This window comes from Opisthocomus hoazin, chromosome 25, assembly GCF_030867145.1.
Source record: "Opisthocomus hoazin isolate bOpiHoa1 chromosome 25, bOpiHoa1.hap1, whole genome shotgun sequence".
NCBI classification, from domain to species: Eukaryota; Metazoa; Chordata; class Aves; order Opisthocomiformes; family Opisthocomidae; genus Opisthocomus; species Opisthocomus hoazin.
The window spans coordinates 11,262,624-11,275,206 of record NC_134438.1 but is presented as its reverse complement, the minus strand read 5'-3'; the positions used below and the strand labels follow the sequence as shown (position 1 = coordinate 11,275,206).

Here is a 12,583-nt window from a genome sequence, read left to right as displayed (position 1 = left end):
GAACTTAGTACGTTTCTCGAAACCTGCATGCAAAACACACAGAGACTGCTTTATTTTATTGGTCGATGTCAGTGGATAAAATTTGAGGACTTAACAGGCTGAGTGCTATAGCACAGTTTAGATTAGGTGAAATAATTACTGGGACTGTAGCTGTTGTCTGTGTTTTTTATTTAATATTGTGTGCTAGACCTTTGTTCTGACAAAATGACTGAGAGGGCAGCTGACTTATGTAAATTATTAGTTTAGGTTACTCTAGCAGTACTTCTGGTGTTACTCAAAACTAGTCATTTTACTGCAAAATGTAAATTTGTACCAAGTCAACTTCTGTGCTGCTTCTTTGCAGGTTTACCCAACTCTCACACTCCTGTGAGGCCACCTAGTACCTCCAGCACAGGCAGCAGAGGAAGGTGAGTATGTTACATTAACATTGCCAGGCTGAAAAATCTGACATGAAGAATTAAAAAATGAGTTGGCAGCAGGTCAATAGGGCTTTGATATAACTGTGACCTAGTAATGGAAGAATACTTACATGAAGAAGATTCCGTGGCCCCCCCTCCCTCTGTGATTATCTAGTGTCTGGTAAACTTGAGCTATCTTGCAGTGTTCTGAAATGCTTTGCCTAGGAAATGGTCACTTAAATTTCTTTGCTCTGAGTTTTCCTCTTGTTTATGTGCTGGTATCTTTCTAGCTGTGGCTCCTCGGGCAGAACTGCTGAGAAGACTAACATTAACTTCAAGTCTGACCAAGTGAAAGTCAAGCAAGAGCCAGGGACAGAGGAAGAGATATGCAGTTTCTCAGGAACAGTAAAACAAGAAAAAACAGAGGATGGCAGAAGGAGTGCTTGCATGGTAAAGTCAAGTTTGTGCAACAGTATGTTTATGGTTTTCCTAGCAGCATGTTTAAGAATTTGGAAATAATAAAGCAATTTTAAGCCTCATATTTTATGAACAGCCCTGAAGATTGAGAGGTATTTTCCTCCCTGGCAGTGTGTCTGAACTTTAAGTGTGGGCCAGCTTGAGTGTTGAGCTGTCTGTTTTTGTAGTACTGCTAAGACTTCTCATTACAGAGGGGTTGTGACATAGGTACCAATAAGCTGGCAGTGGGACTTGGACAATAGCTTGCTGGTTTATGTTGAACAAATAAACATTAAATGATGGCGGACATTTCCCTTCTGGATTTGGACACAACTCAGCCTAGTGGTGTGGATGCATAACGCGCCCAGTCCTTGTTAGTTTTGATACCCATTCTGATAGGTAGTTGTGTGTTGAAAGTAGTCTGATAGAAAACAGAACTTAATCTGTTTGGTCCATGTTGAGGACTTTGTGCTCTGCCAGACACAGGATAGTCCGTCATGTAAATTTTATCTTTAGCTATTAAATACTCCTAACAGTGTAGTGTGTTTGCTGCTTTTAATCCCTAACTAATAAAAGCTGTAAGTCACCCATTGTTAATAGTTCTTGAACATTCATACGTATGTAATTACATTGAGAAATCTTCCAATCAGTCAAAAGTTCTTATGCCAGAGCATAAAAGAAATATTTATACAAGTGAATATTTTTTCAGTATTTCTCAGCTATGCTTGATTTAATAGGATTGTATACTGGGAGCAGTGTGATGGATTTGAGGGGTTTTCATAATGACAGTGAAGGTATATTTTTAACAATTTATCAGTGTGTTTGACTTGAAAGCTTGTTTGACATGTTATGTATCAGTAGAAATGTCTGTTCTTGAAGGATGGACTTGTGAAAAAGTAGGTTTCAATACTGTATGCAACTCGGGTCTCCATAATGTTTTGCCGCTTATTTTGGGAAATGAGTATAGTACCTTTGGATGGCTTTCGACTTCCAACATATGAAGAAAGATGCCCTTGTAAAATTGACTCTGCGATTTTCATCTCCTACTTTCATTTCAGCTTAGTAGTCCTGAGAGCAGCTTGACACCACCGCTATCCACAAACTTGCATCTGGAAAGTGAATTAGAAGCATTAGGAAGTCTTGAAAATCATGTAAAAACTGAACCAGCAGATTTAAGTGAAAGTTGCAAACAGTCTGGTCATAGCCTTGTAAATGGAAAATCCCCAGTGCGGAGTCTAATGCACCGAGCAGCTAGAATTGGAGGAGAAGGCAATAACAAAGATGATGATCCAAATGAAGACTGGTGTGCTGTATGCCAAAATGGAGGGGATCTATTATGTTGCGAAAAGTGCCCAAAGGTGTTTCACCTGACTTGTCACGTACCAACACTCCTCAGCTTTCCAAGGTACCAGAAATAGTGTAATGGTTCCTGAGAACAGCTCTGTCGTCTGATTCATATGGTAGATTTCAACACAGTACCAAAACTAGCTTCATCCTCAACATCAGCTAGTTCTGGATGATTTCTTGTCAGTACAAAAATCTGACATTTCAGAGGCCTGCCTGAATTGTTTTGCGTGTAAATGGTCAGTATTTATCTGATTAACATACGGCCTCTCAAAGTGTGATTCTGTTATATAAAGTTCATTTTAAAGTCATGGTGAGCCATTTTAAAGTCATGGTGAGCGAGGTGTTGTAAAGTATTAGAACATACTTGGGAGAGGAATATGAGGGCAGGAAAAATGCTCTTTGCTGGCAGAATTATCTTGAGCAATAAGCGTTATTCCTTATCCTTGGATATCTAAGTCTTTACTACAGTACAATGTGAATCTGTAAGAGCTAATTAATCTTTATAGCCATCACCGATGAGACTTTGTGCCTGGATATCTGGAATAATTGTGTTTATTTCTGTTTAGTGGAGAGTGGATATGTACATTCTGCAGAGATCTGAGCAAACCAGAAGTGGAATATGATTGTGACAATTCACAACACAGCAAGAAAGGGAAAACGGCACAAGGCCTGAGTCCTGTGGACCAGAGGGTATGTCTCAAATCTGTAGGAATCTGTTTCCTAGAAAGAAATGCTTTCTCACATTGGCTATCCCCCACTGTTTCTTGAAGATGTTTTTGATGTGGCTGCAGCAAATTAAATGTAGTTGTGGCTTTTGCAAAAAAACCCCAAAAAACCCAAAATGAATAATGAGATTTTTCTTGCTGTGACCACATATCCAAGTGTTGGTGACTATGTGGGAGTGCTCCATTGCATTGGGACTGTAATAATCTAGTAGCTAAAACTTGCATGTAAACACATACTGTGTATTTAAATGCTTCGTTTAACATACATTAATCTCTGCAGTGTTCTGAATCAGAAGTTCTTTACATTTAACATTGATGCAACCTTCATAAAAATTCTTCCTAAGTTTGGAGTGTTAAGTTCATGCTGTGAGAGGTGCTAGAAGTGTTTAGGTGCATTCTTGTGGAAGGTGTAATGACCTTGACAGTCAGAATTATTTTTAGCTTTATCAATCAGCCTGTGCATAAAGTGTTAGACTTTTATCAAATTTCTCCAAAGGAATTACAGGCAAAGGAAAGAAAATTATTTCAACAGGGAATTCATAGAAACACTCTGGCTTTGGTTTCAAATTGTTTAATTTTGTCTTGTGGAGAAAAGAATAAAACTCTGCAGCTCGGTCCTTTCCTGTTACATCCATTTATGGTTGGACAAAAGCAGTTGTAGTTTGTCTCTCTCCTTTTTTTTTTTTTTTTTTTTTAATTTGACTGTATATTAGCATGTCTCTTCTTGTTTGACTTTAGCCCTAGGCATTTGTTTAGGAAGAAGAAAGCAAAAAGGGAGTGTATTTCTGCTGTGTGAACAGTAAGGTGGTGTTCTACCTTTTCAACAATGCCCTCCTAAGAACTTTACATTTTATAATTAAGCTTGTGGGGATTGCATTTAGATTTTCTAGTACTAAGCTTCTAAAGTACAAACCTATTTAAAATAGGGAGATATGAACTTCTGGGCTGAGGATAAATTAAGGATATTAATGTGAAGCTGTTTATTTCTTTGTAAGAAATGTGAACGTCTCCTGCTTTACCTGTATTGTCATGAGCTGAGCATTGAATTTCAAGAGCCAGTTCCAGCCTCGGTGAGTCTCCTGAAAAATAATTTGTGATCTATTTTTGGCATAACATCTCTAAAAGTCTAGAGTTGAGTTTGGGAAGGAACTGACTGCTTTTACTTGAGGCATGTCCCCTTGATCAATCTAAAAGTTCTGGTGGTCATCCATTATTTCATGATTCTGAGAGAGACAGAAGCGGATTCTGTAGCTTCTCCGTGCAGAGACTCTACTCCCTGTCCCAAACTCAGATATTTAAAAATACTTTCAAACAGCAGTTGTTGAATTGGAAGAGGATGTGTCAGGATACCCACAAAATTCAAAATGCTTTAGGAGAGGTGTTTTTTTTGTTTGTTTTTTTTTTTTTTTTGGACAATCTTTAAATGAAAGGAGGAAAGAAACTTCTTTGACTGCTGTTTTCAGCTGTAAAAGAAGTAACTGTAATGAAAAGCATTGCTATGAGAAACACTGAAGGGTAGAAAGAACTTCTTAAAGAGTTTGAGGAAAGGAAATTGTTCTCACTTGCTGAACGGGCATACAGTGCATGATGAGGTTAGCTGATTGATATTTTGATAAATGAAAAAATTCTATTGCTCTGTGAACCATGTAGCCATTGTAGTGATAAATCACTGTTTGTTTTTTGCAGATACCAAACTACTATAAAATTATAAAGAAACCAATGGATTTATCTACAGTGAAAAAGAAACTGCAAAAGAAGCATTCCCAACACTACCAGACTCCTGAGGATTTTGTGGCAGATGTCCGGTTGATCTTCAAGAACTGTGAAAGGTTTAATGAAGTATGTTAACTTCCAATCTGTATACGTTTTTTTAGATTAAGATATATTTCAACATGGTTGTGCAGCTTCTCCAGTTAAAGGCTTATGGAGCAGATGTTGAATCAGACACTTCAAACAAAACAAATGCAATTACAGAACTACCTCTCAGTTTCAGCTAGATGGGGAGATCAGGCTTTAGCAGAAGGAACTTTTTAAATGCGTTCACTGCTATGAATATAGGACTGAGGAGCAGGGTGATCTTGTTACTGCATGTTGAATAGATTGTATAAGTGCTTAGGGAGTGTGATAATAAATACAATCAAGCAGTCCTTAAAACTGTGTCAAGCTATACAGATAATTGTGCTTCTACTCATGAAGCATGGTAGACCTCTGCTGAGGAAAAGTGCCTTTCTGAAGAACCTTCTACTGGTTCTAGTACCTCATGCAGGCAGAATCCAGAAAAGTGGTGTATTTGTAATGGCTAGTATTAAGCTTAGTGCTTTAGCTTATGGGTAGATGGGCTCTCCCAAAAAGTGGTTTTCAGTAGATAACTTTGCTATGGAGTCCTATTTTTGATGAATGTGGAAAGCTGACTTACTTTGCAATGAACCCATCTGATAATGAAATATTTGCACCTTACATGTGAAATGTCACTCGGGGAGATAAATTACCATGAGTTATTACTAGGTGAAGCAATGGAAAAAATATTCTGGATATCAAAAAAAAAATTGTGGTGTTGTGCTGAAACAGAGTAGGAGCTGAGATCAGAGGGTATCCTCATATCTGAGATGCCTTAAAGCAAGGATGACAGAAAGGCCTGGGGAGAAGACATCACAAGGAATGGCTTTCTTCTGACCTTAGAAATGCATAAAACAGCCAGTATTTTCTTGTAAAATGTAATCTGAGTTTTGCAGCGTTTGGGCTGCATTTCTGGCTCTGTGAAGAAGTAAATTGAAGAAAGTACACAAACCCGCAATTAAAATCTCAACTGTTTCACAAGTACACTAGTGAAAATCAAAGTTAATGATGTAATGCTCTAAATGCTCAGAAGCATTTGGGACTTTGACACTCCTGACTCCGTTATGTCTCTGCATTAGGTGGAGGTTAATGAGCACTGTGGAAGAAGTTGCAATTATGTGAACTTCTCAAACAAAGGAGTTAATGAAGCATCTACTGTAGAGGAAAACATGCTGCAGCTCTTAGGGACAAGAGTAAAACAAGGGAGCAAGGACTCATGGATGTGGGTTGTTTTTTTAAAAAAAAAAAAAAAAAAAAGAAAAGGTGTTTCAGACTATTCTCTCTGTTTGAAATGCTGGCTTATGGCAGAAGATGAGTCACCCTGAGCTCTCATGATAGCATCATGTCTAGTGCCTCTAAGCCGTATGCTTTTAAAAAAATATAAATCAAAGTGGGGTAAGACCCGCAAGAAAGTAGGCTCATGGAGCACTTCTCTCTAAAGAGATAGTAATGTGCAGGCAACTAAAATGTATAATGAAGAAAGCAGTCATGAGTAGAGCACAGTTTTGAAAATGACTGGGAGACACTTATTGTATGAAAGTTGTGTGTTTTGTTGAAGGTTGATTTATCTCATGTCACTTTCCTAAGACTGTTTTAAACCTGCTTCCGCTAAGTTTGAGAACTCTAAAGAGGTGTAGTCCATAACAAACTTGTTGTTATGGCTGACTTTAGTCATCCAATCCTATGCAATCTCATAACTTTAGAAAGGATTATAATTTCATTTTTTTTTGACTCTGGTATCCTTTTTAGATGATGAAAGTTGTTCAAGTTTATGCAGAAACACAAGAGATTAATTTGAAGGTAAGCGTTTCAGACCATGCACACTTGGTGAAGGGATGTGCATTTCCAACAGGTGAATATTCCTGTCTTCTTTTATTTACAGGCTGATTCAGAAGTAGCGCAGGCAGGGAAGGCAGTTGCATTATACTTTGAAGAGAAACTTACAGAGATCTACCCAGACAGGACCTTCCAGCCTTTGCCTGAATTTGAGCAGGAAGAGGATGATGGTGAAATAACTGAGGACTCCGATGAAGATTTTATACAACCACGTAGAAAACGCCTAAAATCAGATGAGAGACCAGTGCATATAAAGTAACCTAGCGATATGGACCTAAAAATTATTGTAAAAACTGTTATTTAAGTGTTCCTGGAATATTATCATGCCTGCAGTGGCCATCTTGAAGAAGCTGATAGCTTTTTAAACAGTATTAGATTACAAAAAACATTTGTACAGAAAAACATTCTCATCAAAAGGGGAAAAAAACCTGTATTGTAAATTTTTGGTGACTTTTTTTTTTTCCTTGATTGTTTGCTATATTCTTTTTCCTGATGGAAGGGACACCCTCATCCTGGTCTCAGATAGAGGTGGATGAATGTTGAAGAGAAGCAGACTTGATAAGAGATGTTCCATGTACAGATAAGACTGCTTAGCACAATGTTCTGCAGAACTGGACCAGTGCAGTTACTGTATCTTGCATTCATGCTGGACTGCAGTGTAAACTGTAAGCAGTGTTCCTGAAATCTCCTCTTCGTGCGAACTTAAGTGTGTGTTGGTCATTGCTTTTATCATCTCGTTTAAGCAGTATTGTGAATAACTGATATTCTGTGTTGATCCAGTTACCTAAATTTGACTTTCTTTACTACATTTTATGTACAGCAAAAGGAAAAGAAAAATCATTAAACTGTTCTGAATTGGCAAGTGCAGGAGTGTGAGTTCTTGACGGATGAAAGACTGAACTGGTGGCAACAATCTCTTTTCAGTAGGGCTGGGTGTATTTATTATGAATCCTGTACACAGAACACTTTAATGGCGTTCATGACAGAAGTCTTAGCGTTGTGTCACCTGTCCCTGATCCCCATAATGAGGCAGAATGTTATGTCCAGTATTCATTATCTAATTTTCTGTACTTAAAATATAGACTGAAGAGGTAATAACTGGTTGGGGTATTTTTCCAGTCTTCCTAAATGTCAGTTTCTAATAGACCACTTGGCAAACAATAACCTATTAACTACCAAATGTGTAAAATTTCCTGTATTCACTTTGTCTTATTTGTAAATAGTGAATTGAGATTTCTTGCAGATCAGCAACATTTGCTGAGCTGTTTTTAAGCTAATATGTATTCTTATTAATTGTTCCTATCAAGAAAAGATTTGTAATATATGCTATTTCTAACATTGCATTCATTTTGAGGTTCTGTCTTATTTTTGTTAGAGTACTACTCAGAACTTTCTTCAGAAGCAGCTTTTGAGCGAAATGTCTAGAAAGATTGGAATAAATCTGTTGAGATTGGGTTATTTGTCCATCCATTGGACAAAGCATTTGCACAGACCGGGATTTGGTTTTGAGTGGTGTCTGGTCAAATATTGAAAACAGAACAGTTCCCCTGTTTCCCTAAACCCTTTGGCAGGCATCTCTGCAGTGCCTTCTCATTGCACATTGCCTTCATTTCAGCATTTCTGGTTAGAAATGAGGTCATCACAAAGTAATTATAGTTGGAACAGTTGTTTTCTTTACTGACAGAAATCAGTACTAGAAATAATAAATGTAATTTCTGGCCTTCATATAGGTCTTGTTAAAATAAGACGAAGAAATCATGTAATTGGATGAAGTAAAGTTGACAGACTATAAATTTGCCGTAAGATTTTGTGTGAATACAGCAGTTCTGTGGTAAATCACCAGGGTTTTCCATGAGCAATTCCTGTGACGTTGTATACACTTTACCATAATGGTAAAGATAAATATTTTAGCACAATGTATCAAATTGAGAGATGCTCTCAGCAATTTTTATGCAATTCACTTAAGATTTGATTTCCTTTTATAAGAATGAAGTCTGTGTGCATTGTGACTATACCTCTCTTACAATAAATAAGGGGACTGAAGGTATTTGTAACTTGAAGCTCACTTCTTCAGATTACGCAAATGTTACACTTAAAACTCAAATGGAGGTGGGTGGTTTTTTTTCGTTTCTCAGATATTAACATAGTGACAGTTTAAATTTATTTTTTACAAGTTTCTGTGTGAAAGCGAAAGTATTTCTACTTAAACCTATTAAATTGACAAATGGCAAGAACTTTGTCTGTAGAAAGGACAACATGTGTGAATAGGACACCAGTAGTAACAAGGGATCATTTAATGGCTCTCTGTATTGCCTTTTGATGCATCTCTAGTTTCTCAGCTTCATTTTGCAAAGGAATATTATTAAAATTATCGTGAAAATAAGATCTTGTGAATTCTCTTCAATTGGGTTTACCATTTTTATGGTGCTTAAGCATTCTAGGTTGTGTACCTGCAGGCCTCAACTTTTTCACTGTTCACTTTGTAAGGCACCAGTCACGGATTCAAGGACTGCGGATACCCTCTGCCTGGAGCCTGGGACAAGCGTGATGGCATCCTGGACTGGGTCGCAGCATGGGGGAAGGACCGCGCTGCACAGCTGCAGTTCAGGGGTAGCACGTGTTCGCTGGCTGCTGCAAGAGCCATACCATCGCTTTTCCACCCCGACCCCAGGTACCAGACCCCAGACCAGATGTCTGAATGTTTTGAGATAGCCGCTCTGATTGGCTCACTCCCTATGACAAGGAAGAAAAATTGTCAAACTGTAGGCTGGTGACTTAGCCTGTATGCCGGTAGTTCACCTGCAAACCACAAGTGGTGCTAAGCTTTGGCCTCGGTGAGAGTTCAGACTACTCTTGCGCATAACTCACTGAACTTCTAGAATTGGTCCTTCCATTCAGTTCATCAGTGCTCAGTAGTATTATGTGGAATTTTGACTTGTGTGCAAGAAATCTTAAGCGTTTGTCCTTTATATAAAAAAAACTAAACAACATTTCCCCCCCCCCCCCCCCCCCCCCAGTTTTGGAACTGCCAACACAACAATTCAATGATTGTTATGAAATTAGCTGATTTCTATTAAAAAAATATTTGAAAGGATAGATGAGTTCTACTAATACGTTTCCTGATCCTATAGTCTGTAGATGTTCATCGTAGACCTGGTGTTTGCTCAGTCAAAACAACTTTTTGGTGCCACGCTATATGTAATTTTTTCAAGAGCAAATTAGTGGGGTTTGTATTAACAGGCCACTGTGTTACTCTGAGTATCTTCTCTATGCCAGATGATGTGTGTGTGATATGTGCAAGTGATGGTGTGTTTTGCCCTGGAAATTAGAGCATAGCTTACATCAGCAAAACTTGTAGCAGATAAAAGATGCGGTGGGTGCACACTGCATGCTAGCTCCTGTGTCTGCATGGCTGCAGTGTTTCAAGACGATAGCGAGAAGGGAGCCTGGCACATGATGTAACTGTATGCCCTCATTTAAGACACTTGTAAAAAAGACCATGTCTCAATTTTTGTTGTAAATGACCCTGAAGTTTAAGTTAATCCAAAGAGGCAGAAGGCAACTTGCTTTTGAAATAAGAGTGAAAAATGTACAGTGTGCTACTTGGGGACTTCTCAATTACCTCAGCAGGTATCCTGCCATGTAGTTACTAGTGATTAGTGATAAATTAACGAGCCGAATAGGTTCAGGTCCTTTATTTAACTATGCCCTGGAATTAAGTGGCCTATAGTATAATAAGGCAGAGTTACTATCCAAAAAAATGATGTTCCCCAAACTTTTGAAAATAGAAATGCTCTGTTAAATGTAGAGAGGTTGTTTTTTTGTGTGGAATGTCACCATTTCTATTGCTTATGACATTTGACTGTGTCAGCACACGACACTGGATCATTGAAATGTTTTATAAAGATTTCTGCAAGCCACTGGAACAGAAGTTCTTAAAATTAGCCCAAATTTATCATTCTATTGTATAACCAAGTATATTGGCTGACCTCTAAAAGTATATGTAGTGGCAGCAGTATTTTAAAGCTATGTGTGTGATGTACTGGAAGTTGGCTTTTTCTTGTTTTTCTTACTTTCTTCCTTGGAAAAAGCAATAAAACTGCTTTGTCTGTTGCCTATTAGCATGACAGGAATCCTTTCCTTTGGATAGTGATTTTATAGGAAAGTTTGTATGCGTATCACCAAGTCGAGCTTTTAAAAAAAAGTCTGCAGGAGTTATTGACAATATAGTGTGGCATTTTATTTTAAAAATTGGGGAAAGTTACATATTTTTTTAAAAAGTAGGTGTTTGAGTAAATAACTGAGGTACTTTTTTTAAAAAAAATGTATATGCCACAATTTACATAGACATATTTCAGATTGAACATATGCATTGTATCTTCAGGTACGGCGATTTCTTTTATTTTCTCAATGTGCATGTACAGTAACTCCCATCTAGCTCCTGTGTTTGCTTATGGGGATCCTACTTTATATGCTTTCTAATGTATCTGAATTGAATTAGTTTCCAAAATTTGCAGTTAATTTGAGTGGCTTTATTGTAAGTGAACTATTAAATGTATGAAATGCAGTTTTGGCCTTTTCTATTGAGTGATCTTACAGTTCAGGTCTGCTTCCTTTAGAACTTATTTCTACAAGCAGAGGTACTAAAATATTTTGTAAGTTCAACTTGTTGCAGCATTCACTCCAGAGTGTGAGCTACACTACAAAAAAAAAAGCGCATGTCTGCTAATGCCCTGCAAATGGGAGTATTTCTTGAGTTCAGAACACCGTGAAACATGTATATAAAGCTATAAAGATTTGTGCAGTTGAAAGCCTGTTTTACATGTAAACGTGCTCATGGAAGGGTTAAATTCATGGCATTCTTTGATTATTTCTTGCTTCCGGTAATTGAACTGGTTCTTTTTTGCACATAGTAAACTTCGCTGATCTTTTAATACAATTCTTTAAAAACGTGCTGTTTCTGTGGTATTGTGTTATCTGAATAATCATATTTAACTTTTTTAAAACAAGGTTACTGTTTCCAATTGTTCTGTTCCTGTGTATTTTGCTGGTGTGTAAAAAAAAAAAAAGTTTTCTTTACATGATTATTTAATACATTAGCTGCCTGTAAATATTTCTTGTTAAGTGCTCTGGAATGTACTGTAGAAGTTGTATTAGGTCAGTTTAAAGCATTGTTTGAAAACCATTTTGTTTTGGTTATTTCTATTAAATTAGAAAAATGATTCTTTCAATTTGATTTTCTTTTTTGCACATTTGCGTTAGATCATTAGCTACTAGTTCATGTCTGGCAAAAGACTTTTCTGATAGTTGCAGCGTGGAAGTACCTTGATGAATTTTTAACTGCAGCAGTTGAAGTGTGACCACTTGGGGCTGCATTGTCTGCAGCAATCAGTAGTTCCGAGACAGAAAATACTGATGCCTAAGCTCGATTCAAAGCTGGAGTTGGAGATGCTGTGATTTCACCACTCTGCACTTTTCCATAAAATGGTTTGTCACGTTTATCTACACCTAGTGCATGAAATAAAAGTATTTGAAGGTTTCTCTAGGGTTTTTTGTGCTGTTGTCATCCTGAAGTTTGGTGCAGCCTTGGAGGAGACAGTTCTGAGGTGTGCAGCTCGCGCGTGTACAGTTCCTAGAGCTGGGATGCTTTCCAAAGGCCCGACAGACCTGACAACGGAGTCTGTGGGGCGAAGGCTCCGAGGTGTTGTACCCTGCACCCCTGCCACCCCCCAGTAAGCACTGGAAAAAGAGAAGGGAGCTGAACTTCATTGCTCTGGAACTTCTTAGCATTACACCCATAGCTGTATGATGCTTCTCATTTGCTGTCTGTCTGTCACGCTCTGCTCTGCACGGTGGTTAGTGTATCTGACCTCTTGGAAATGTCTGGAGTGAATGCATAGCTAGGGTCAGCGTACATTTTGTTATATCAGGACCAGATCCATGCAATAATGTGGTGTGTGGCCCTGCACTTGGGTGCGAGGTGTG

At 38.0% G+C, this 12,583-nt stretch overlaps 1 protein-coding gene across 1 annotated transcript in view; it reads left to right on the top strand.

Moving 5' to 3' along the window:
- TRIM33 (tripartite motif containing 33) overlaps positions 1-12,104 on the top strand; it is a 35,802-nt gene extending 23,698 nt beyond the window's left edge. Inside the window, exons 13-20 of the mRNA XM_075442867.1 lie at positions 344-407; positions 689-848; positions 1,913-2,259; positions 2,768-2,891; positions 3,922-3,996; positions 4,613-4,765; positions 6,512-6,562; positions 6,645-12,104. Coding sequence (XP_075298982.1) covers positions 344-407; positions 689-848; positions 1,913-2,259; positions 2,768-2,891; positions 3,922-3,996; positions 4,613-4,765; positions 6,512-6,562; positions 6,645-6,857 — 1,187 coding nt within the window. The 3' untranslated portion in view covers positions 6,858-12,104. The remainder of the gene's footprint in view (positions 1-343; positions 408-688; positions 849-1,912; positions 2,260-2,767; positions 2,892-3,921; positions 3,997-4,612; positions 4,766-6,511; positions 6,563-6,644) is intronic.
- The last annotated feature ends 479 nt before the right edge of the window (positions 12,105-12,583 follow it).